The sequence below is a fragment of the Phaseolus vulgaris genome, chromosome 3, assembly GCF_051622355.1.
Source record: "Phaseolus vulgaris cultivar YP4 chromosome 3, ASM5162235v1, whole genome shotgun sequence".
NCBI classification, from domain to species: domain Eukaryota; kingdom Viridiplantae; phylum Streptophyta; class Magnoliopsida; order Fabales; family Fabaceae; genus Phaseolus; species Phaseolus vulgaris.
This window is the reverse complement of record NC_143500.1, coordinates 43,093,838-43,119,392: the sequence shown is the minus strand read 5'-3', so window position 1 is coordinate 43,119,392 and position 25,555 is coordinate 43,093,838. Positions and strand designations below refer to the sequence as shown.

General features: G+C 31.5%; 4 protein-coding genes across 4 annotated transcripts; 2 read left to right on the top strand and 2 right to left on the bottom strand.

Moving 5' to 3' along the window:
• Positions 1-3,985: 3,985 nt before the first annotated feature.
• LOC137807798 (protein NRT1/ PTR FAMILY 2.8) lies at positions 3,986-6,458 on the bottom strand. The gene is given in 3 exon segments (XM_068608599.2): positions 3,986-5,610; positions 6,030-6,247; positions 6,329-6,458. Coding segments are annotated over 3 exon segments (1,905 nt in total). The 3' UTR covers positions 3,986-4,053.
• A 3,622-nt stretch (positions 6,459-10,080) lies between these two features.
• LOC137807797 (protein NRT1/ PTR FAMILY 2.8) lies at positions 10,081-12,633 on the bottom strand. Its single transcript, XM_068608598.2, is given in 3 exon segments — positions 10,081-11,776; positions 12,195-12,412; positions 12,494-12,633. Coding segments are annotated over 3 exon segments (1,884 nt in total). The 5' UTR covers positions 12,624-12,633; the 3' UTR covers positions 10,081-10,240.
• Positions 12,634-14,355: 1,722 nt separating this feature from the next.
• Positions 14,356-18,687, top strand: LOC137807795 (Leucine-rich repeat protein kinase family protein). Its single transcript, XM_068608596.2, has 13 exons — positions 14,356-14,723; positions 14,982-15,120; positions 15,209-15,280; positions 15,373-15,444; positions 15,552-15,623; positions 15,736-15,807; positions 15,892-15,963; positions 16,345-16,451; positions 16,579-16,752; positions 16,848-17,180; positions 17,407-17,661; positions 17,996-18,129; positions 18,219-18,687. The coding sequence occupies exons 1-13, from the start codon at positions 14,639-14,641 to the stop codon at positions 18,438-18,440; spliced, it is 1,809 nt and encodes a 602-aa protein (XP_068464697.1). The 5' UTR covers positions 14,356-14,638; the 3' UTR covers positions 18,441-18,687.
• Positions 18,688-18,804: 117 nt separating this feature from the next.
• On the top strand, positions 18,805-21,475 carry LOC137807796 (Integral membrane HPP family protein). Its single transcript, XM_068608597.1, has 5 exons — positions 18,805-20,061; positions 20,211-20,344; positions 20,706-20,853; positions 20,946-21,052; positions 21,149-21,475. Exons 1-5 carry the CDS (start codon positions 19,752-19,754, stop codon positions 21,188-21,190), a joined length of 741 nt encoding a protein of 246 aa, XP_068464698.1. The 5' UTR covers positions 18,805-19,751; the 3' UTR covers positions 21,191-21,475.
• The last annotated feature ends 4,080 nt before the right edge of the window (positions 21,476-25,555 follow it).

Sequence of the window (25,555 nt, the reverse complement as noted above, 5' to 3'; positions counted from 1 at the left end):
CTTTCTCTGGCTTGAGCACAGTATTTATAGGATTGCCTAATGGGCTTTCTATCCCTTGGGCTCAGGGTGGTTATGGATATGTCTTGTCAGTCGTGCTCCGGAATACCCGGGGAACATATCTTCTCTAAACGCATATTCCTTATTCTTCGGAGGTGTATCTTAACCACCTTAGCTTGTCACATAAATGCCCTTACATTTATTGTGTATACGGCCGGTCGGCCACGTGCGTTCGTTTCCATTTAGTGCATAAGGCCGGTCGGCCACGTGCGTTCGTCCGGTGCCTACCAGTACAGTTCCACATGAAGGAAAATGGAACAACACTTTATGAGCTGCTTTTGAGGAAAAATATGTCTTTTTTCTATTTTTATTTGTCACTTTTAATTTTCAAAGTCGCAACTTTTTTTTCAATCTTTTCATGGGTTTTTGATTTGCATAGGGAAATAAAATTAAAAAAGTGTCTATTATTAAAGAATTATTCCATCTTGAGACAACTTAATTATATTGTATTTTTTCTTATAATTGTGAAACTATCATTTTAAAAAGATGCTTCTTACAGAAGTGTTTGAGAAAGAAGATAAAAAAAATGGTTGTGGAAGTAGTCCCCATTAAATCACGTGAGTGGAAAAGAAGGATTTGGCAGAAAAGAAAATAAGTTTGGCTAAAGAGTGTTCTGGATCTGACTGGTAATTGGAATGAGGTTTGTTTGAAGAAAAGGGAAAGTTGAAGAAAATATCACTGCACTATGTTCAGGGACTTTGGCCTCATACCCCTTCATATCCACCACCACTAACTTTTATTTCCTACACTATCCTCAATTCACTACTTTTAGCCAACTTATTAATTTATTCAACTCTTTAACTATAAATTGTAGGGTCTGAAAAAGGAATAAAGTTTCCTTTAACATTCTAATTGTTAAAAACAATTATTTTATTATATTTTTGGAATAAAATATTATATTATAATAAGATAATAACTTTTTTTAACGTTAGTGGAGGAAATTTGTGTCAACATATTATGGAAAAGTGATTTTTAAACTTTAATTCCTGTAAGGTGTCTTTGCTGATGGATTTGAGGGTCTAAGTGTTTGTAATTTATTAATGAGAAGATGCAAGTGTGGATGTACGAGAAAAAAATTTAGAGAGGGTCTCTTAAATGAAAACAAAATTTGAAAAAAAGACGTAAGAAAAAGATTAAATTGTTCTTGACTTTTATTACATGATAATAGTTATAGCAGTTTTGGAATTTTATAATTGGTTATGCTTGAAAAAATTAAATGAATTAATATATATAATTGATCATATAATATAATAATAATAATAATAATAAAACAATAATCTATAATAATTTTATAAATAGTAATAATTCTATAATTAAAAAAATACAAAAATAATAATCTTATTTTATTTTATTTTGTGAAAATATTTTTTATACATTTTTATATTTATTGGTTGCATTAAATTGTTCTTATGACATGTTAGTGTTTTCTATGTTTTATCCTTGTAATTTAATTCTTTTTTTTTCTATCATATTTTATTGTACTATTTTATGTTTAATATTCAATAGATTTGAATTTTTACACCAGTTTTCTGATTATTTATTAAGTTTTACAAAATTTATAATTATTTTCATTAAAATTTTATTTAATTTTATTAAAAAATTATTTTCAACAATTTTGTATGTATTCAAAGTGTTAGTTAAATCGTATTTTATTTCAAAATAAGTTCATGAACCATAATAGAAATGATATTTTAATTAGAAGCTGTTTCCATGTACAAATAATCAATTATATTTCATCTTAAATTAATTTTAATTATAAAAATAAAATTATAATTTTATAATTTCATCAATTAAAAAATTTAATAATCACCCTCATTACATCATTCACAAGTTTTTATAAATTTTATCTTTTTTCTTCTCAGTTTTTCACTTTCTTTTATTAATCTAAATAACCCTACTTTTCACTCTCTTTCCTTTCAAATCAATATTTTTTTCTCTCAAATACATATCTTAATTCAAACAAAATATTAGTAAAAAAATTTTGTCAAAACATTAATGATTTTTTTTGTCTTGAGAAATATGAAACTATATTAGAATAGAAGAATAATTGTTTGAGACTATATAAAACAAAATACTTCTACTTTACACTTATATGATAATATATATTAAATATAATTAAAATAATAATATATTTAGTTGTGAAGCGAAGTAATTTTTAAATAACGAGAAATTATTGTGAAATTAAAAATTTCATATTGGACAAAAACGAATTATATATATTGTATTACAATTTTAATTTAAAATTAATATAAAGTCTTTTATATAGATTATTTTCATCATATTCAAATATTTTCCATTAGTTATTGTGATCTCTCTTATATTAAATTGAGTCTTAGTTTGTGATAAAGAAGAAAACAATGATTATTGATGGTACCCACATCTTTGCTTTGCACGGTTATAATTCATTGACTTTTGAAAGTTCTATCGTTCTCAACACATTTTTTGAAATCGAGAGCTGCAAGTGTTGAATGTTTGTGGATGTCTGGGGTGAAAAAGGGTACAGTCATTCATTCTATGTGGGACTTTTGGTGAGGTTTTCTACACATCACTATCTTCACCATTCTAATATATGAATTAATTAGACCGATATTTCAAAGTAATAATAATTGTCTATTATAACATAAAAAAAATATTATTAAAAAAATATAAAGAATTAGATCATATGTTAAAAAAACTGAAAATAACTAATTAATATTTTCTCTAAATTTAAGAATTATAGTTTCAATCTATCATACTCCTAAACACAATACTAAGTATTTAAATAAGTTTTAAAATCCAAAATAGAGAGATGAATAGAAAAATGTTTTTATCTATACTATAATATATTATATAACCCATTTGATATATTATAATATATCAATAATGTTATATAATTACATTACCCCTAATTAACTTCCTTTGGGCAGCACCCTTAAATATGTCATATCACTTGTAGCATTAAAAAAAATCACAAAAGACATCTTTCATATAAAAAAATATATTTGTTGAAGTAAAACATAATTATATACTAATTAAGATTGTATTAAGTGAAAACAACTTTTTTTCCATTAACAATTTTGCACTATAGTCACATGACCGTGACACAATTTTTCTTATTTCAAATTCTAAAACTGAAATATGATTTTTTTTATATAAAGTCGCGCACTAAAAACACAACTTACTACTTATTGATATAAAGTTTTTTATTTATATCCATTATAGGAACTACGAAACAAAAATATACCATAAATGATTTAAAAACTCAATAATAATTTAGATAACTAAAGACATATTAAATAGGCATTAATTTTTGTTTACATGGATAAGTCTTGTAGTCATAGACTCGCCTTCAAAATATTTATAATGTTAGAAAAAAGTCTTAAATAAGCTAACGAAAACAACATGTATTAAAAATACCTATTTTTAATTTCATTTAATGTTTATGTGCTATATTAATTGATACAGTAAAAAATAATTGGAAAGATAAATGAAAATATAAAACAAAAACAAGTGATTTTAATCTTAGACAATAAAATGGTGCATAATTTAATCACAGTAATAAGGAGATCTTTCTTAGTCCACACATATCTCAGAAGACTTACGATACTATTACATCATTAAATTGCTTTGAAGTAGGATAAGTTGAAATGCTATTGTAAAAATGGATTGAGACTACACAATGGGAAAATGTGAATAAACAAAAATGACATGTTTGTCTCTAAATCAGGGACAAGAAAAAAAAAATAAAAATAAATATATATATATATATATATATATATATATATATATATATATATATCAGAGTTAAACTAAAATCGAAAGATACTTAAATTTGTGAAAGAAAGAGATTGTATCTATAAAGATGTGAAAGAATAAAACTTTAGGAGGCAAATTTTGATTTGAAAAATCTAAACTATTATTAAATTACAATGTGTCGGAGACAGAAGCATAAAAAGTAAAAGATAAAAAGCCACATCAAAACTTAAGTACATTAAGTTTGTCTAAAGAGAAAAAAATCTAGGAAACGAATATACAGCACCGAAGAAATTGAATTCTTTTATTTTGAACTCCAAGAAGTGGAGAATATGGTCATGTTGCGGTTTTTGTGGTGCCTGTTATATCCAAGACCTTCTCCTCATCATTTGGTTCAGTTGATTCTCCCGCAACATTTGAATGCTGTTGTTGTGCCTCTGTTTTGAAATTGTCAATGTCACAATGACGGCATGCAAAGAAATTGAAGTAGATAAAATTCAAACCTCCCAATGCAGCAATGACATAATAGTAGCAGTCAAGCCTATTCTGATTTAAATCATGACCCCCTATCCATGATGTTTTTCCATTGACAAATGTTATTTTATGGACAATATTGACAATCAATGACCCCATGTAGTTTGCAATGGATAAGCTCAGAAAGAAGACTGCCCCAGCAACAGTCCTCATGCTCTCTGGCATTTTCAAGGTCAAGAACTCCATTATAGAGACAGCAGCAAAGGCTTCATTCAGACCTGATAATGCAAACTGAGGCAACAACCATGCAAAGCTTACTGGTGAAATAAACAAACCATGTTTCAAAGCTGAGTCACGACGCTTCTTTTCAACAATTGCTGCTACCAACATGCATAAGATGGACAACAAAATCCCAATTCTGATTCTTTGCTTCGTTGCCAATCTTGGAGTCTTTATACTAAGCTTTCCCACAAGGGGAATGTAGACACACTCATAAATGAATATCCAAGATGAGAGGGCTATCATTGATATCAGGTTCATCCAACCAGGAGGGATCTTGAAGTAGGGCCCAATGGACCTATTACTTTGAACAACTTGAAGCACCCCAAAAGTGTTTTGCTGGTCCATCACAATGAAGCAACAAATTCCTGTCACCCACACTGGCAGAATTCCCAGCAAGCATTTGAAGTGTTCCACTTGTTGCAAGCTACAAAGTGTCCAAACATTCCTAGCCGTGCCTTTCTCATTCAACTCACGAGGATTAGCTATTATAGCAGCCTTGTCAAGGAACTTGAACCTCTCTGTCCAAACAATCTCTTCATTCTCCAACTCTGCTTCCTCCGATGTGGAAGCAGGATTGTAAAAGGTTCTACCAGAAGCCTGTACGTTGCGTTTTCTAAAGGCTGCTACAATTACTTTAGCCATGTCTGAGAAGATGCTCCCTTGAGGCTTCTTGCAAATGTAAGTGTGGCGGCCAAGTAGGAAGATGGCTATTGAGAAAGCAAGACAGCAAGTGGGAATAGCAAAGCCTACAGTCCAACTTACATTGGTTTGAATGTAGACAACAATTGTGAGTGCTATAACAAGTGCAATGGTGAAACTGAAGTACCACAAATTGAAGAAGCTTTCAAGTTGTACCCTACCCTTCTCTGTTTTGGTGTCAAACTGATCTGCACCAAAAGCAATGTTGCATGGCCTAATGCCACCTGCTCCTATGGATAATAGTCCAAGACCTAAAAAGAGGACTCCTAGCTGCCAGGCATGTGGAGATTCGCAATGAGGTCTGTCTTCGCAGGGATGGGGTCTCAGTTGATGTATACCTGCTGTTAGGGTTATGGTCAAAATACCCTGCCAAGTACAACCCAAGCTTGTGATGTATATACATGATCTTTCATTGGTTAATGAGAATATATAGCAATTAGAATTTTAAAACTTCATGTGTAATGTTCCATCACAGCCTTCCATTTTGTTGTTACTTGTTGTGAGTCTAAAACCAACCAATATAGCTTTCTAATTAACTCACTGATATGATTTGTTACATTCTTATTTGTCAGTGTATCTCCAATAGAGTAAATATTTCATATGTCAACCAATGAATAGTTAAGCATTTGTTTTCTCAAATTTTCAGTACTTATTGGAAGTTACCTTAGGCATTGCTAGGATAATTTTTGCTGGGTTGTAGAAATTGACAATTGAAACATGACTCAGAAATGAAAATAGGTATGTGTAGGGAAAGAAGACAGGAACATGCATGTGATTTTCCTTACCAGAAGTGAGCTAATACTGCCAAAGAGGAGGGTCCGGAACCTTCCCAGATATGTATCAGAAATGAAAGCTCCAGCTATTGAGAAGATGTTGGAGGTTCCATTCCAAATTTGCACCACATTCACCACATATACGCCACTGAGGTTGTAATTTGAGAGCAGGTACACTGTCAAATTTGATATCAAACTCATGGATGCCAATTTCTCGAAGGACTCATTTCCTTTGCAAATTAAAGGACGTGCGTTAGAACAATGAACATTGATATATTGTGAGGTAAACTATAAAACATGGATGAAATTACCAATGATGTATTTGATGGATCTCCACCCTCCTGCCTGTCTTGGTGAAGCAGGAGATGAAGAGGGTGGTGTGCGTGTTCGCTCATGTTCTAACTCTAGTGCATGAGAACCATCTGTCTTCAGGTTCTCCATTTTTGTTAAGTTCTGGCGCTTTATAACTACTGGTTTATATATGTTATCAAAGTAGTTCCATGCATTTCCTTTTGTTAAGACCACTAATTAGAGAATAATTTTTTTTTCTTCTGTCTGAACCTTTCAAAAAGATTTGAGAAATTTTAGGTTATTTTCCTTAAAAATCTAGGATTAGGTGGACGTATGATTTGTGATGTAATTTGCATCTGATGGTGATGACTGTGTTTGCGTGGAAAGAGAGAGTAGCTATAGATTTGGAAACGGATTATTTTGTTTATTTTTTTAGCACTTAATTAGTGAATTTATAAAATCTTATATTTAATTAGTCACTAAACCCCTTAGTTTCAGCTAGCATTTTAATAACTCTTTTCCTACTATTTTGTCAAATATCTTCTCAGTCTCCTTCTCTTTGACAAAGGATTGAAAAGTTTGTCTTCTTGTTTTATTTATTTTCCAGCTTTGTATTTGTATATATATTTAGTTGTATATTTTATTAAAATATATAAAAGAAAAAAAATCCTGTTTGAGTTTTCCCCTTTCTTGTTTTTTATGTGCATTATTTCTCCTTTAGCATAGAGAGTTAGTAATATTGTGAATTAAAATTTACACAGAAGAGTATGAGTATAAAATTAAATTCAGTCTCATGAATTTGGATGATGGGATAAGGGAAATTTTCAATTCTCATCTGAAATATGTTCATTGAATTCAAAATATTCAGCACAAACCAAGAGATTTACTTGGAGAGAACTTTAATGGCATGTTAAAAACTAACTCTCTGTGCTAAAGGAGAAAAAATGTGCTGCATCTAAAGAAAAGAGAAAGTTGAATAAGGAGGTTCAAGAAAATATCACTGTGTTTAAAGAGATTGTCGTAGAATATCCTTAATTCACTAGTTTTACCCAACTTATTAGTTTATTCAAATCTTTAACTTTAGATTTTATATAGTATCTGAACAGGAATAAAGTTTATGTAACACCCTAATAATAATAAATAATTATTCTATAATATTTTTAAAATAATATATTATATTATAATAAAGTGATATTTTTTAATATTAAGTATATAGATGAAACTGATGTCAATTTGTCTTACTCTTAAAAATATTTAGAAAATGTCTCTTAAATAAATAAAAACAAAAGGAAACCAGGTGGAGGTGCATGAAAACATCAAATTATCTTGTCTTTTATATTTTGTGTACATGATAATATTTTATGTATAGGTAGGGTCTGACCGATCATATGACTCTATCCAATTTAAGTTGATTGACACCGTAAAGACCATTACACTTAAGCAGGATTAGTGATGTTAATTAGCGATTAAGGAATAGGTAATAAACTTCTAAACATGATTTAACTCTATAATTTTATCCAATAAGAAAAGATCCATAATAACCATATAAATAGACACAAAATTCAAGAACCAGATATATCATTATATAGTGCTAAGAAGTGCCGAATACTCAATTTTGACTTGAGTGTCAGAGTGTCTTTTGCAAGTACTATCCGAGTTCGGACTTCGTGGAGACTGAGAGAGAGATTAGGAGGAGGAAATTACGGAACTTGCTTAAAGAGAAATAAAATTACAGACCAACAAATTGTTTTCTTGTTTCCAATTCATTCAATAACAGTTTATAAAAACCGTAAGAAATCATATAATTGATTATGTTTAAAAAAAAATTCAAAATGATTGATACAATCCAAATAATCGATCGTATAATATAATAATAATAATAATATAATATTTTAAACAATAAGACGTATTTATATATAAATAGTTTTATATAACAAATAAAAAAATATAAAAATAATAACTTTAATATCATAAATAATAATTATAATAAAAATAATAATAATAAAAATAAATTCATTAAAAAAATAATAATCATTTTTTTTTATTTTGTCAAAATATTTTTTATACATTTTATATTTAGTGGTAATATTAAATTGTTCTTATAATATATTATTGTTTTCTTTATTTTTGTCTTGTAATTTAATTTCCATATTGTATTTAACTATTCTATGTTTAATATTTAATATGTGTTGAATTTGTAGATCAATTTCTGTTTATTTTATGAAGTTTTAGAAAACTTATAATTTCAGTTATCTCTTATAATTATTTTTATTCAAATTTTATTTAATTTTATACTTTTATTTAATTTTACACATTTCATGTATTAATAATTAACTATATTTTATTTTAAAATAATTTTAACCACAAAGATAAAATTACCATTTTATAATTTCATTAATTAAAAAATTATAAATCACATTTTTCACAAGTTACAGATTTTTATATGTTGTCCCACGTACTAGATGTCACTCGCATCATGAAAAGATGTGTTGGAGAGATGACACATCTATTAAAGATTAAACCATTTCATAGTATATATGTAAGTGCAATCCTCACCTTAAAAGTTGGTTTTATGCGATTGAGTTAGACTTAAAGTCTTATTATTAATACGGTATAAGAAAAAAAATACTTTATTTTACACCTATATAATATATATTAAAATATATAAAAAGTATAATTAAAATAATAATATATTAAGTTGTTTGGTAGAAGTAATTTTTTAAATGGTGTGAGCTTATCGACAGTGTATTATAATATATAATTGTTGGAATACGTATATAATATATGGGAAATTAGAAATTTCATATTGGATCAAAACGAATGAGATATATTGTATTAAAATTTTAATTGAAAGTTAATATAAAATATTTTAAATAGATTATTTATAATTCATCATATTCAAATATTTTCTGTTAGTTATCGTGATCTCTTTTATATTAATTAAATTGAGTCTTAGTTTGCGACCAAGAAGGGGATTAGTCATTCAGTCTATGTGGGACTCTTGGTGAGGTTGCGCACAATAATTCATATTTTTTGTGTACCAACAAATCAATTTGTAAATGTAAATCAATATCTTCTTTCTTTTTCTTAATATTCTACAACTCTTCACCATTCTAATATCTGAATAAGTAATAATATTTTCACTAAATTTAAACATTATACTTTCAACCTATCATTCTCCTAAACACAATAATAAGTATTTAAATAAGTTTTAAAATCCAAAATAGTCAGGTCAATAGAAAAATGTTTTTATCAATAATGTTATATCATCACAAGGATATGTAAGTCTTATAGGCATAAACTCGCCTTGAAAATATTTATAATGTTAGAAAAAAGTCATAAATAAACTAACGAAAACAACCTGTATTAAAATTACTTATTTTTAAATTCATTTAATGCTTATGTGTAATATTAATTGATACAGTAAAAAATTACTTGAAAGATAAATAAAGATATAGAATAAAAACAAGTGTTTTAATCTTAAACAATAAAATGGTGCATAATTTAATTACAGCGATGAGGAGATTTTTCTTAGTCCACACATCTCAGAATATTTATGATACTCTTACATCATTAAATTGCTTTGAAGTAGGATAAGTTGAAATGCCATTGTAAAAATGGATCGAGAGTACACAATGGGAAAATGTGAATAAACAAAAAATGACATGTTTGTCTCTAAATGAGGGACAAGAATATATATATATATATATATATATCTGAAATCGAAAGATACTTAAATTTGTGAAAGAAAGAGATTGTATCTATATAGATGTGAAAGAATAAAACTTTAGGAGCCAAAATTTGATTTGAAAAATCTAAACTATTATTTAATTACAATGTGTCGGAGACATAAGCATAAAATGTTAAAGAAAAAAAGCCACATCAAAACTAAATTTAAAGAGAAAAAAAATATAGGAAACGAATATACAAATCTAAAGAATTTGAATTCTTTTATTTTGAACTCCAAGAAGAGGAGAATATGGTCATGTTGCTGTTTGTGTGGTGCCTGTTATATCCAAGACCTTCTCCTCATCATTTGGTTCAGTTGATTCTCCCACAACATTTGAATGCTGTGGTTGTGCCTCTGTTTTGAAGTTGTCATTGTCACAATAACGGCATGCAAAGAAATTGAAGTAGATAAAATTCAAACCTCCCATTGCAGCAATGACATAATAGTAACAGTCAAGCCTACTCTGATTTAAATCATGACCCCCTACCCATGATGTTTTTCCATTGACAGATGTTATTTTATGGACAATATTGACAATCAAGGACCCCATGTAGTTTGCAACGGACAAGCTCAGAAAGAAGACTGCCCCAGCAACAGTTCTCATGCTCTCTGGCATTTTCAAGGTCAAGAACTCCATTATAGAGACAGCAGCAAAGGCTTCATTCAGACCTGATAATGCAAACTGAGGCAACAACCATGCAAAGCTTACTGGTGAGATGAACAAATCATATTTCAAAGCTGATTCACGACGTTTCTTTTCAACAATTGCTGCTACCAACATGCATAAGATGGACAACAAAATCCCAATTCTTATTCTTTGCTTCGTTGCCAATCTTGGAGTCTTTATACTAAGCTTTCCCACAAGGGGAATGTAGACACACTCATAAATGAATATCCAAGATGAGAGAGCTATCATTGATATAAGGTTCATCCAACCAGGAGGGATCTTGAAGTGGGGCCCAATGGACCTATTACTTTGAACAACTTGAAGCACCCCAAAAGTGTTTTGCTGGTCCATCACAATGAAGCAACAAATTCCTGCCAGCCACACTGGCAGAATTCCCAGCAAGCATTTGAAGTGTTCCACTTGTTGCAAGCTACAAAGTCTCCAAACATTCCTAGCCATGCCTTGCTCATTCAACTCACGAGGATTAGCTATTATAGCAGCCTTGTCAAGGAACTTGAACCTCTCTGTCCAAACAATCTCTTCATTCTCCAACTCTGCTTCCTCCGATGTGGAAGCAGGATTGTAAAAGGTTCTACCAGAAGCCTGTACGTTGCGTTTTCTAAAGGCTGCTACAATTACTTTAGCCATGTCTGAGAAAATGCTCCCTTGAGGCTTCTTGCAAATGTAAGTGTGGTGGCCAAGTAGGAAGATGGCTATTGAAAAAGCAAGACAGCAAGTGGGAATAGCAAAGCCTAAAGTCCAACTTACATTGGTTTGAATGTAGACAACAGTTGTGAGTGCTATAACAAGTGCAATGGTGAAACTGAAGTACCACCAATTGAAGAAGCTTTCAAGTTGTGCCTTGCCCTTCTCTGTTTTGGTGTCAAACTGATCTGCACCAAAAGCAATGTTGCATGGCCTAATGCCACCTGCTCCTATGGATAAGAGTCCAAGACCTAAAAAGAGGACTCCTAGCTGCCAGGCATGTGGAGATTCGCAATGAGGTCTGTCTTCGCAGGGATGGGGTCTCAGTTGATGTATACCTGCTGTTAGGGTTATGGTCATAATACCCTGCCAAGTACAACCCAAGCTTGTTATGTATATACATGATCTTTCCTTGGTTAATGAGAATATATAGCAATTAGAATTTTGAAACTTCAGTGTGTAATGTTCCATCATAGTCTTCCATTTTGTTATTACTTGTAAGTCTAAAACCAACCAATATAGCTTTCTAATTAACTCACAGTTGATATGATCTGTTACATTCTGATTTATCAGTGTATCTACAATAGAGTAAATATTTCATGTCGACCAATGAATAGTTGAGCATTTATTTTCTCAATTTGTCAGTACTTATTGGAAGGTACCTTAGGCATTGCTAGGATAAATTTTGCTGAGTTGTAGAAATTGACAATTGAAACATGACTCAGGAATGAAAATAGGTATGTGTAGGGAAAGAAGACAGGAACATGCATGTGATTTTCCTTACCAGAAGTGAGCTAATACTGCCAAAGAGGAGGGTCCGGAACCTTCCCAGATATGTATCAGAAATAAAAGCTCCAACTATTGAGAAGATGTTGGAGGTTCCATTCCAAATTTGCACCACATTCACCACATATACGCCACTGAGGTTGTATTTTGAGAGCAGGTACACTGTCAAATTTGATATCAAACTCATGGATGCCAATTTCTCGAAGGACTCATTTCCTTTGCAAATTAAAGGACGTGCGTTAGAACAATGAACATTGATATATTGTGAGGTAAACTATAAAACATGGATGAAATTACCAATGATGTATTTGATGGATCTCCACCCTCCTGCTTGTCTTGGTGAAGCAGAAGATGAAGAGGGTGGTGGGCGTGTTCGCTCATGTTCTAACTCTAGTGCATGAGAACAATCTGTCCTCAAATTCTCCATTTTTGTTAGTTCCGGCTTTGTAACTTTGGTTCTACTTGTTTATATATGTTATCAAAGTAGTTCCATGCATTTCCTTTTTTATAAGACCACTAATTAGAGAATAGTTTTATTTTATTTTTTTTCTTATGTCTGAAACTTTCAAAGATATTTTTGAGAAATTTTAGGTTATTTTCCTTAAAAATCTAGGATTAGGTGGACGCATGATTTGTGATGTAATTTGCATCTGATGGTGATGATTATTTTTGCATGGAAAGAGAGAGTAACTAGATTTGGAGATGATTCACGTGCCATTCATGTCTTTCTATTTTATTTACTTTTTTTAGCTTTTAATTAGTGAATTTATAAAATCTGATATTAGTCACTAAACCAGTTAGTTTCAGTTAGGATTTTAATAAATATCTTCCTACTACTTTGTGAAATATCTTATATCTCTCTTTGTCAAAGGATTGAGAAGTTTGTTATAATCTTAAATTTCTCAAGTCTTAAACAGTTTGTGACGACTGTTTATCTAAAGTGTATTAGAATTATTTTCTGGAAGAGTTTTTAAGACTATAATTACTTTCTTTAGTTTTTTTTTACAATACTAGTCTACTCTAGTTTGTCAAATGACTTTTTGCAGTTAGTCTATGGCTACATTTTTCATTCTATGTATATTCATTTTTATCCTATGAAATAGGAACTTCTGTTATTCATATTATCTTCAGCTCATTTTCCTTTAGTTTATCTTCTTGTTTTAATTATTTTTCAGCTTTGCATTTGTGTGTGTGTATATATATATATATATTTATTTTTTATTTTTTTAAATTGATTTAAACAATGGATCCTTTGTATAAAATTAAATTAAATATTATAAATATTATGTATATTATACATTGTAATTCCTAAACCTCAATCAATAAAATATTATGATAACAGTTTAAGCCAAACTCCGTTTCAATCTTTCACAAATAACTCTAGTGTTTGGTTCAATTTATTTTATAAATTATGAAACAGCTTTTATAAAATGAAATAGTATTTTTAACATATAATCTTTTCTAAATATACACTTAAACTATCAACTAACTAACCCTTCATCTTAATATAAATAGCATCTTACAGCAAAACAAGTAAGATTTATTAGAAATGATGTTATATGTTTTCTTCTATTTGTGTAAAAAACAGGTGGTTTATATAATTATTTCTTTTATTTTTATTATGAAAGAAAAGAAAAACACTTTGTTCTCTCTTATATTTTTTAAATTAAAATAACAAAAAAAATGATAAAAGTTAAACAGAAACAAGTAATGTAAGAGATGAACTAAAATGGAAATCAAATCAAAAGAAGAACATAGAATCCATCGAAATTCCATCTTATACACAATCTAATTAGGCACTTATTCCTTTTATTATTATTGTTAAAATTTAAAGATTAAATTAGATTAAATATGTCTGACATATATCAGACATGATAAAGAAAAATACCACGCGCTAGTCATATAAGTGTACTCCACTTGCTGATGTGGCTTTTCACTTCTCTTTCATTGGCTCTTACCAAGCACAATTTTGTTGACTTACTGGCGAGTATTCTTTACACCCCCAAACAGGCGAGTGGTTGAAGTGTTCTTTTTTTTTGAATTTCTGCCTGAACAACGGTTCCTTCAACCTGCACCACTTTTCATACCGATTTTCAAAATACTTGTCCTTTCCCCCCCCCCCTCTGCATAAAATATTACAGTAATTAAGTCTAAGAACCAATCAAATAAAGTAAAATATTGGAGTATCATAAGTGCACTCTCTTACCTTGTTGCATGGAATTATTCTCACTGTTTTCTGTAATATATATATAATAGTTATTTTGAGTTCAAAAATGGAAGTTAAAATCATGTAACACCTGGGTCTACATTCTTATCATACTCCCAACCCTACCCACACTTTTTTTCCTACTGAATCATCACTTTAAAGTCACACTGTCTTAGTGACAAGTTTCGTTTTCACTCATAGAACTTCAGAGTTCAAATTTGTTGAGAGATTGGAAAATGGAAATGGGGATTGTAGGGTGGAGTTCTCTGGTGATTATGCTGACAGTTTTCTGCCCTTCTTCTCTTGCTCTCACCCTGGATGGTTAGAACTATGAACCCCTTCTTTGTTTCTCAGCTTCAAATCCTCTTCTATGCTTTGTTTAGTTTTTTTTTTTTTTTTAAATCTTTTTTGTCTGAGAATAAAAGCTTTCTGGGTAGTTTTCCGATTTCACCTTCTGCCTCCTACTTTGGGAGTTTATCTTTATCATTCTCTCTCCAAATCTCTGTGAAATGCTTCTCCTATGGCAGCTGGAGTTTAAAGTTGTGAAATTTAACTCTCGAACTTTCTTTCATCTGTTAGGTCTGGCCTTGTTGGAAATCAAAAGTACTTTTAATGATACTAAGAATGTGCTGGGCAACTGGCAAGAGTTTGATGAGACTCATTGTGCATGGACTGGTATCTCTTGTCACTCTGGCGATGAGCAAAGAGTTCGCTCAATGTATGCAGACAACACATGCACTGTATTCTGTTACCTTCTTTTTCTCACTTTCTCAGCTGAGTATGGCATTTTGTGTTTTGTTCTTCAGAAATCTGCCATACATGCAACTTGGAGGAATTATATCTCCCAGCATTGGTAAACTCAGTAGACTACAAAGATTGTAAGTAGAAAACATGTTCCTCCCACCATTGGTAAACTTGCACCTGAGACTTTTGTCATTTTCATTCCATTGAATGGCTTGTAATGAATCAGGGCACTTCATCAGAACAGTTTGCATGGAACCATTCCTAATGAACTTACCAATTGTACTGAGCTAAGAGCGCTGTAAGTATATGGTTCACTCCTAGAGAAGTATTTATCAATTTCCTAAAAATTTTGCTGCTTTTATGTTATGCTGATGGTGATGCCTCTCATCTGATTGTGTTCAAAAGGTACTTGAGGGGTAATTTTTTCCAAGGAGGCATACCGTCAAACATTGGAAATCTTTCATATTTAAATATACTGTAATTCCTATTCCCTTGCTTTTTGTCACTATTCCTTTATGATTCTTTGAACTTGTTTCTAGATTTTGTTTTTCAGAATTTATTTGGAATTTGATTCATAGTCTAAATACAGGGATTTGTCAAGTAACACGTTAAAAGGTGCTATACCTTCCTCTATTGGCCGGCTCTCACATTTGCAAATTCTGTAAGTCAGTATAGTCTAAACATCTCTTTCGTAGTGGTATTCATAACTTTGTGATTCTTTTTATGCTGACCCTCCTTGTCTTAGGAACTTGTCTACCAATTTCTTTTCTGGTGAAATTCCTGACATTGGAGTACTAAGCACCTTTGACAAGAGCTCGTATGTATTCTTTCCTTATTATAGTTTAGACTATATGTTGTAACACACGTGAATGGTGAAAATTGTGTGTCAATTTTTCACTTTTGATCTCTGAACTTCTACTCTCTATCTTTTTAATATGTAAAGTACAAAAAAAGTCATTTTTGTGATTTTAAGTTTTCTTGGCTGTTGTAGTTAGTTCATGCTATTGCAGACAGCAGCTAAATGTTCTTATTGGACATGAATAACGAGAGCTCATTTTGCATTAAGACTATAGTTTTGGATTTTCTTGTTTTTACTATATCAATCCTGTTATTAGGTTAATGTATTTGCACTATGAGCAGCAAGTTGATTTTATTATACCTGTACTTTTGTATTAACAAATTCATTGCATGTAAATAGGTTTAATGGAAATTTAGATCTTTGTGGGCGGCAAGTCCAAAAGCCATGTCGGACATCACTTGGTTTTCCTGTGGTACTGCCCCATGCTGAAAGTGATGAAGCTGCAGGCAAGTCACATCTTGGATTTGACTTTTCTAAATACTATCTAATTTACTCGATTTAGAACTGATATACATATTAAAGAATTATGGTCACTGTTTTGCATGATAATCCTTATCACTTCAATATATGCAGTCCCAGCCAAAAGGTCTTCACATTACATGAAGGGGGTGCTAATTGGTGCAATGGCAACAATGGGTCTCGCACTTGTCATGATCCTTTCATTCCTCTGGACTCGTTTATTATCAAAGAAGGAACGAGCTGCGAAGAGATACACGGAAGTCAAGAAACAAGTTGATCCAGGAGCAAGTAAGAACACTGATGTTTCAAATTTGACAATCTCCAAGGAAAAAAGAAAAGACAATTTCCTCTTTGTTCATAAATGCTGAAATAATCTGTAACAGGCACAAAACTTATTACTTTCCATGGTGACCTGCCATACACATCATCTGAGATCATAGAGAAGCTGGAGTCTCTAGATGAAGAGCATATAATAGGATCAGGAGGGTATGGTACTGTTTACCGAATGGTGATGAATGATTGTGGTACATTTGCTGTTAAACGGATTGATCGAAGTTGTGAAGGGTCTGATCAAGTGTTTGAAAGGGAACTAGAGATCTTGGGGAGCATCAAGCACATAAATCTAGTAAATATGCGTGGTTACTGCAGGCTTCCTTCTTCAAGACTCCTTATCTATGACTATTTGGCTTTAGGCAGCTTAGATGATCTCTTGCATGGTATGGTTCATTTTAATATTCACTGAACTATAAATAAGTCTGTTTTCCTATGAAGATGAGAAAGATTTTCTTGAAATTGTACAACAATCAAATTTAGGGTGGGGATCATAGGCTGCCCTTAAAGTATATTATCAAGCCTGTAAATTTTATAAAATCTATTGTATATTTGTGATGACTCGTCCTGTAGCTGTGTAATTTTCTAATAGTAAAGCAATCCTTTCTTCAGAAAATACTCAACAAAGACGACTACTGAACTGGAGTGATCGCCTAAAGATAGCTCTTGGTTCTGCCCGGGGTTTGGCTTACTTGCACCATGAATGCAGCCCAGAAATTGTTCACCGTGACATAAAATCTAGCAACATACTCCTTGATGAAAACATGGAACCACATATATCTGATTTTGGCCTCGGAAAGCTTTTGGTCGATGAAGAGGCCCATGTTACCACAGTGGTAGCTGGCACGTTTGGGTATTTGGCACCAGGTATGTATTTAGTACTTCTGGATCCTTGCAGATGGCCTGGTTATCCTTTGTTTTGGGATTTTGGGTGGAAAGTGGCCATATTCCATTTCATTCTTCAAATTTTCAATTGACCTATGCCAAATGTGATGAAAGAGTCCCGAATGATATGTTAGATAATTATTTCTAATGTATATTATGTATTAATTGACAAATGCTAATAAATGCTTAGGATACTATTCAATGCATTCCTCAAGTAGTCCCGTAACAAGACCCTATTAATTATTATTCAATAGTGCATCAAGTGATTTTTCTAAATATAAAGAGGTAAACTAGTGATATTTTACGTGTCTACCAGAGTATCTACAAAGTGGAAGAGCAACTGAGAAGTCAGATGTGTATAGCTTTGGAGTTCTATTACTCGAACTTGTAACTGGAAAGAGGCCAACAGATCCTTCCTTTGTAAAAAGAGGTTTAAATGTTGTTGGTTGGGTAAGCTTTTTAACTCTCAATGCAAACCTCTGGTAACACAGGAAAGTTTTTCGAACATAATGTACTAAGCTTTAGGCAATTCTTTGCAGGTGAACACATTACTGAGAGATAACAGATTGGAAGATGTGGTGGACAAAAGATGCAGCGATGCAGATGCAGGAACCCTTGAAGTAATTCTTGAGCTAGCAGAAAGATGCACAGATGGAAATGCAGATGATCGTCCTTCAATGAACCAGGTGTTACAGTTGCTGGAACAAGAGGTCATGTCTCCTTGTCCAAGCGAGTTTTATGAGTCTCATTCAGATCACTGATGACAAAAGTAATCCTCTCCAATTATGGATGCCATTGCTATTTCCACTGCACCATTTCGTGTGTCCCTTTTCCTTTGTGTGGCATTCTAGATTACTTCGTAGCAAATGTGAATAGATCTGTCAATTATCTGAAACACTTGTTGTCCCCTTCAAGAACTAAAGGGACAACTTAGATATTGCAGTGGGTTTTTGTATTTGGAATGGCCTCCATTCTAGCTATATGAAATGTTATCACTTTCTCATACAATTTTGGCCAATTAGGCATTCTTAAAGGTGAGTTTTTGGTCAACTATTTCCGAAGACAAAGTTAGTTTACCTTTGCGCAAAAAGAGGCCAGAATAGTTTCATTTCATAAATATGCGTTATTGTCGTCTCTGTGGTTCGGAAGTACCTAATAAATTATTTTCTAAACAAACTCGAAAAACACAACTATGAGGCTATTCTGTTTATCGACACGATTCATCCCCAGTCTCCCAACATTAAGGATACGTCACAGCTGTTTATCAATATAAGGCAAACTTAAATCTCAAATTCATTTCACCGCTTCCTACCTTTTTTTTGCCTAATGGAACAAAATTCTCCAGAGATTCATAAACTCATCGGGAACTCAGTTGGAGTCTAGAAAAATCTTGTGCAGATTGATAGAGTTCGTTCCTAAGTAGGTCACCAATTTTTAATCATTCATACGAATGAATAAATCGAATTCCAAGTTTATCATTATTTTAGTTTAGTTTAGTTTTCTTGAACTGTTAGTATAATAGTTTTCTTGGTCAACTAATTGGTAACTAAAAATCATCATATGTATGATTGCAAAAATTGGCATTCTTATTATAAAGCTTTAATTTTGAGATGATGGTATAAAACATCTTTTAAACTTAATCTTTCAAATTAATTTTTATTCTTGAATTAAAAGCCTAGGAGTACATATATGATTTGGAAGCAAGAAAAAAAGAATCCGAAACTTGGGCTTACAGTGATGATTCGAGAAAAAGAAAGCAAGTAGAGGTTGGGTGAGGTAGTAGTGGTGGTGGATGAGATAAGATTGGGTCTTGTTTGGTTGTCTTGTATTAATGTGGGGATGCAAAGTTATAGGTAGTTAGAGCATTGAAATTAAAGTAATAAGGAAACAAAAAAGAAAAGGTAGTTTAATAGGAGTAGCTTGGATGTTCTTAACGGGCGCCCTTTGGGTCTCTTCAAAGCTTATTCATTTTTCAACTCTCGACGCTCGTTGCTTTTCCATCACCCTCTCTGGTATTTGATAGAGGGACTTTCAGAATCTAAGCGATCAATCCAAAACTGAAGACTTGAGAAATGAGTCAAATGTCATCTGGAATTGTTGCTGTTGCCAATTTTGGCACCAATTATATGCTCCCATTATCGTTACCTTCATCATCTTCATTTGCTTCCTTCTGTTTTAACACCACCATCATACGCAAGGGAGTAGTGTTGGATTATTGGGCAGCTAGGAACTGTAATCATAAACATATTCAAAAAGGAAGGAAAAGAGGACATGGGATTGTGGCATCAAGCAACGTTGCTTCTCCATCTATATGGGATGATTGGAAACCTCTCAAAGCCCCTTCCTCTCCTTCCCTCAGTGACATTTTTTGGCCCTCTGCTGGTTAGTTTTTTTCCTCTCTCTCTCTCTCTCCCTTGTTTGTTTTCAGGAAATTTGAACCCATAATTTATATTGAACCACCCACTGTAGGATCTTCCTAACTATACCAATTAGATTTGGTGCAATCTGGTAATTAAAAAATGATTCTTCAGGGGCATTTGCGGCGATGGCAGTATTGGGAAAGCTGGATCAGTTATTGGCACCAAAAGGACTCTCAATCGCATTTGCACCATTTGGGGCTGTTTGCACTATCCTCTTTGCCACACCCACTGCCCCTTCTGCCAGGGTATGACTTGCTTAACCAATTCAATGCACTGTGTGTCTAAATTTTTATACGCTCTTGGACTTTTTCAACTATTACAAATGTTCATTTTTTACCAATTACAAGTGAAAAACAATTTATCAGAATCTTGCTTACTCACTAGGTTCGCCTAGTTGTTAGAGTCATATGTTTAGACCTGATAGTGGTCATTGTAAAAAAAATAAGACTTGTATGTTTTCGGTTTAGAACATAGATAGACCAAAAACAAAATCACCCCACAAAATCCTTGGTCTCTTAGCATGCTGTTGCTATGCATATCTTCAGGCAATCCTGTGCTATCTCATTTTTTACTTCAGAACTAAATAACCCACATGTGATTATGCAGAAATACAGCATGTTCATGGCTCAAATAGGTTGTGCAGCAATTGGTGTTTTGGCATTGACAATATTTGGACCCGGATGGCTGGCCAGGAGTGCTAGTATTGCAGCATCGGTTGCTTACATGATTTGCACCAACTCCGTTCACCCCCCAGGTATTTTTTCTTCAATGTTATTTTGTTGTCGTTTGATAAATCATTAAGCTTCCAAAATTTGCTGGTTAACTTTATTGCAATGATACATATAGCTGCTAGTATGCCGTTGCTTTTCATTGATGGTCCAAAGTTCCATCACTTGAATTTCTGGTATGCTTTGTATCCCGGGGCTGTGGCATGCATTCTGCTTAGTTTGGTGGTAAGGAATCTATTGTTACTTGAAACATACATTACTGCTGAATGAATTATTCATTGCAAAAGTTTGCTAATTGGAAGACCCCAAATGTTTTTTCAGCAAGAGGTGGTTATATACTCGAAGAAAAATTTCAAATTTTGACCGCTGCTCTGCACACTGATACATCTCTTCTGTTGTCTCTTCTAATGTAATTTGCCGAAGGGCCAAGAAGAACATTCTTTTATTAGTATCATAATTGTAAGTAGAGAGCATCCTCAAACCAAAATAAACTTGTCCTGGATTTTCCTTCATGATGAGGCAACTCAAAAATGGAAATCAGATGGATCTTCTCAGATGCAGCATGGTATTGGTCTTGCAATTTGTTCATGGAGTGTATTTGATCCGAAAATTATTTTACAATAATGACTTTGACTTGTAAACATTGCATATCGAATTGTGCCTCCTTTGTGAAGAATGAGAAAAATCCTCCACCATCTCCCCCACCCTCTCCCCACTCTCAAAACTATGAAAACAAACACAAAAAAATACTTCCTCCCTCCTCCCACTTGGAAGCAAACACACCCTTAGACAGTCCAAAGTCTAACATACATATACATATCTAATAAAAGGGATCTAAATCATCAAAAGCCGGAACAAAGTGCGGTAAAATAGTGACAAATAAGTGAATAACACAGTACATATCTAAAAGCATCGCCTGTTGCATCAGTCAATGCCTGCAAATTTCTTTGATATCTTTGCCTAGGAAGCCAGTGATTGGGCCAAAATGGGAACGCCTATTCCAAAAGTTGCTCCAATAATGTTAGACTGTTTCTTCCACTTTCTTCCACTTTCATATGTTTTTATGCCACCCCATACAAAACATGAAAATATCTTTTTATTCTTTTTGTGTCACCCCATATTTCGGATTACATAATTCGGAAGTTACTTTCAGAATCAAAAATAGCTTATGGATTATGTAATCCATAATATATTTTTAAAGAATGGTATACTAGATTATATAATCCAGAAGTCTAGATTTGAGAGTAACTTCCGGATTATGTAACACATTTGAAAAAAGACTTCTGAATTACATAATTCAGAAACTAATCTCATTAGAAAAAACTTTTGTATTATATAATCTGGAAACTAATCATGCTTCTGAAAAAAGACTTTTGGATTATATAATCCAAAAACTAATTACAAATTTAAAAAAAAACTTTTATTCCAGAATATTACATAGGAATTTTTTAAAATATATGTTATCCATCCTCATCTAAATGACTTCCTTGTGGACTTAATATGAACTAGAAGGACACTGCACAGCTTAACTTTCACTATAAGAAAAAACATTACAAAAGATTATTCGTATCCATTATCAACAATCCCTATGCTTTTTTTTTGTGTTTGTGGTCAGTGAAATAATTCCTATTCCATTTTTTTCAAAGTTATTTTTAAAATAAACTAATTTATAAAATAAGGTATTCTAAACTTGTAGTTGTAAAGGAATGATGTAAACGGCTAGTGAAACATGTATAATTAAAAGAAAAAACTGTCTATAAAAAATTAAAATTCAATGACAGTGATACGATTATTTATTTTTTAATAATTACTTTAAAAATTATATGTAAAATAGTAGTTTCTAATGAATGAAGAAAGTAATATTTTTACTAATAATATATTAAAAGACTTAATACATTTCTTATCTCTCTACATTGCATATCTAACTATGTGAATCTAAAGACTTAAATCACATTTTGAATTCACGGAAGACTTGTAGAATTGAAATCCAAGAACCATAACACAATTAATCATAGATTAAAATTAAAGTGTAAATAGTGAATTTTGATTAAATGTAAATGTGAATATAAATGATTGGATAGGCTAATGAGAAACGGGAAGGCAGCACCATGTTCCAATCTTTATCCGATACGATACCTGTGCAATTTGAACAGAAGCAAAGAAGAAGAAGAGTTGAATGAAAAAGGTGAAGGGGTCTACAAACAAGAACCCACTAACCCAATTACAGCACCCGTGGCATGGTCTCCTAAAAGTTGAAACACAAACTCCCTTTTATTTTATTAGGGGCACCACAGTGGAGCACATTGACTGAGAAAATGGTTGTTGATTCTGTTGTGTTGCACAGAATGGAATGGGTTGTTGGTGTTAAGGTTCGTGAAGACGCTATCAGATTCTGTATTGTAATGCGCCAATTGTGATGCAACAACCTTCTTAAAGTGGGATCTTAAACATCACTCATTTTCAGTTCTATTTAATTGCAAAAATTCTGGATTGGTGAGTGCCTCATAATTATGCAACACTCCTATCTCAAATAGCAATATCGCAGACCTTGTTAATTAGGTCAATAAATCCAATCATTGATTAGGGTCTCATTTCTCAAGTGATTTTTGTCTCTATTTCATCTATACGCATTCTTTAGCTTCTCTAAACCAGAAATGAAAAGGGGAAATAGGGGCAAATCACAAACCTGAGTTAATGCGATGCATGAGTTGATGCACCACAAGGAGGAGCCCACAGATGATGCATCAACATGAGAACTGGTGTCAATGGATAGAGTTTGGGTTGTGTTATACTATCCAAAAAGATTGTTTGCTTAACAATAAGAACATTCTTTTCACAATCTTTATAATAATATTTTAAATTAAAAGATAAATTAAATATGAATTTATTAAGTACTTGTGCGATGGTTAACCATTTATGGTGTTATATATGAATTATTTTACCAAAATTCAATTCTCATTTTTCACAAATAAAGAGTTATTACTTTTTTTTTTTACTTATATGTATGAGTTATCACTTAATGCAGAAGGATGGAATTTAATTTACGACTAACTTTTGATATAGTTACTCCCTTTTAACTTTTTTATTGTATATTTTCTCAACAATTATGCATAGAAAAAGTAGATAAGCTAAACATTATGTAACTGTGGAATATTATAATCACGATTTACTTATATTTTGAAAATTTACAGAGAGCAAACAAGTTATTTCATGAGAACATTTAAGTAGTGTTACTCTATCACAATCTCTTCATATTACATTTTATTAATCCAACTATTAAACGTTATTATGAAGTAGAATAAGTCTTCAAAATTTATACATTTTCAAAAATACTTTATTAAATAAAGTTGTATATTATAATGTATAGAAAATAAAGTTACGGTGAGAAATTAATGGTTTTTTAATTGTTGATTTTCATTTACTTCATCTATTTTGCTGACTTTTAACACTCAAACCTATTTAAATATTTGTTCCTTTTTCAGACACATCATAGGAGAGGTATTTCTGCTTTAGAAACCAAAGTCTATCTACTGTATAAAAAAATTAAATATAAAATTGAAAATCCCACATTCAATGAAAAGAAATGAAATAAATATTCACAAATTGATTGTATTAAAAAATTAGATTGTGCAGTCAGTTGTAAACCAATAATTTAATGAAGGAATATAAAAAATATGGTTAACTTTTCATTTGTTCACATATTTGATCGTACTCATAATATGCACAATTATTCAAAAGTATACTTAGAAAGCTAATTTTTTTTAAAGATTACTATTTTGTCGAGAAAGCATAATTATTTCATTTTTAACTAGGGTTAGATTTATTTTTTTCTTATACTATAATATAAAATTAGTTTTTCTTTTGTCCAAATTTTAAATTTTATATTGTAGTATGAAAATGATTGAATTGAGTCTTTGGTATGTGAAATTTGTTCAATTTAAAGTTTAACTTTATGAATCCATTAAAAGTATTTACAATACACATAATCTTGCAATCAAAATAACAAGAACAAAAATTAACAGTTTTTGAAAAAAATTAACAATTATTTTACACTATTTTAATCATTCACACTATAAATATCTGATGATATAAATGTTTAAAGTTTAAATTAGGAAAAAAACTAAATTTATGTCATAATAATAAAAGATAAAAACATATTTAACCCTTGTAATTACTACTTTGTGATAGAAATATATTATCATTTTTCTGATAAAAAAAATATTAACATTGTTTTCTAATTGAACCAATTATATTATTTGTTTGATATCTCCTAGTGATTTCAAACTTGGAATTTTGCACATCCTAACTATTTTGAGATGCTTTTTTACTGGATTTATTTTCTAACTCCAGAATAATCTTAGAAAAGTATCATGTTTAAAAGTTGGGGAAAAATTCGAAGGTGTTTCTTTCGTATGGTTCAACTCCTCAAGTCAAATTATGTCTTTGTTGCTGTGATACTAGTACAACCCATGAAGTCATAAAACCAAATTGGTGGGTGCTAAAATAGACAAGACCTTATTTATGTCCATTGCCCCTTTTTTCCCCTTTTTTTAGTGTGTTTTCTTTCTTACTCACATGAGGGTGTCTATTGATGTCAATCCAAGAACATTTTCTGCATATAACTCGATTTTGGACAAGATGCTTGGAAGATTATCTTTTTGGATAAAGAAAACACTTCTCTTTTAACTCTCTTAAATTCGATGTTTTCTTCCATTCCTATGTTTTTTT

Bases quoted from the DNA above. Each gene is read 5' to 3' on its own strand.
- LOC137807796 (XM_068608597.1), top strand. From the start codon at position 19,752: ATGAGTCAAATGTCATCTGGAATTGTTGCTGTTGCCAATTTTGGCACC. The intron at 20,345-20,705 runs GTATGACTTGCT...GTGATTATGCAG, and splicing joins CCACTGCCCCTTCTGCCAGG to AAATACAGCATGTTCATGGC. The intron at 20,854-20,945 runs GTATTTTTTCTT...TGATACATATAG, and splicing joins CAACTCCGTTCACCCCCCAG to CTGCTAGTATGCCGTTGCTT.
- LOC137807795 (XM_068608596.2), top strand. From the start codon at position 14,639: ATGGAAATGGGGATTGTAGGGTGGAGTTCTCTGGTGATTATGCTGACA. The intron at 15,808-15,891 runs GTAAGTCAGTAT...TCCTTGTCTTAG, and splicing joins CTCTCACATTTGCAAATTCT to GAACTTGTCTACCAATTTCT. The intron at 18,130-18,218 runs GTAAGCTTTTTA...AATTCTTTGCAG, and splicing joins GTTTAAATGTTGTTGGTTGG to GTGAACACATTACTGAGAGA.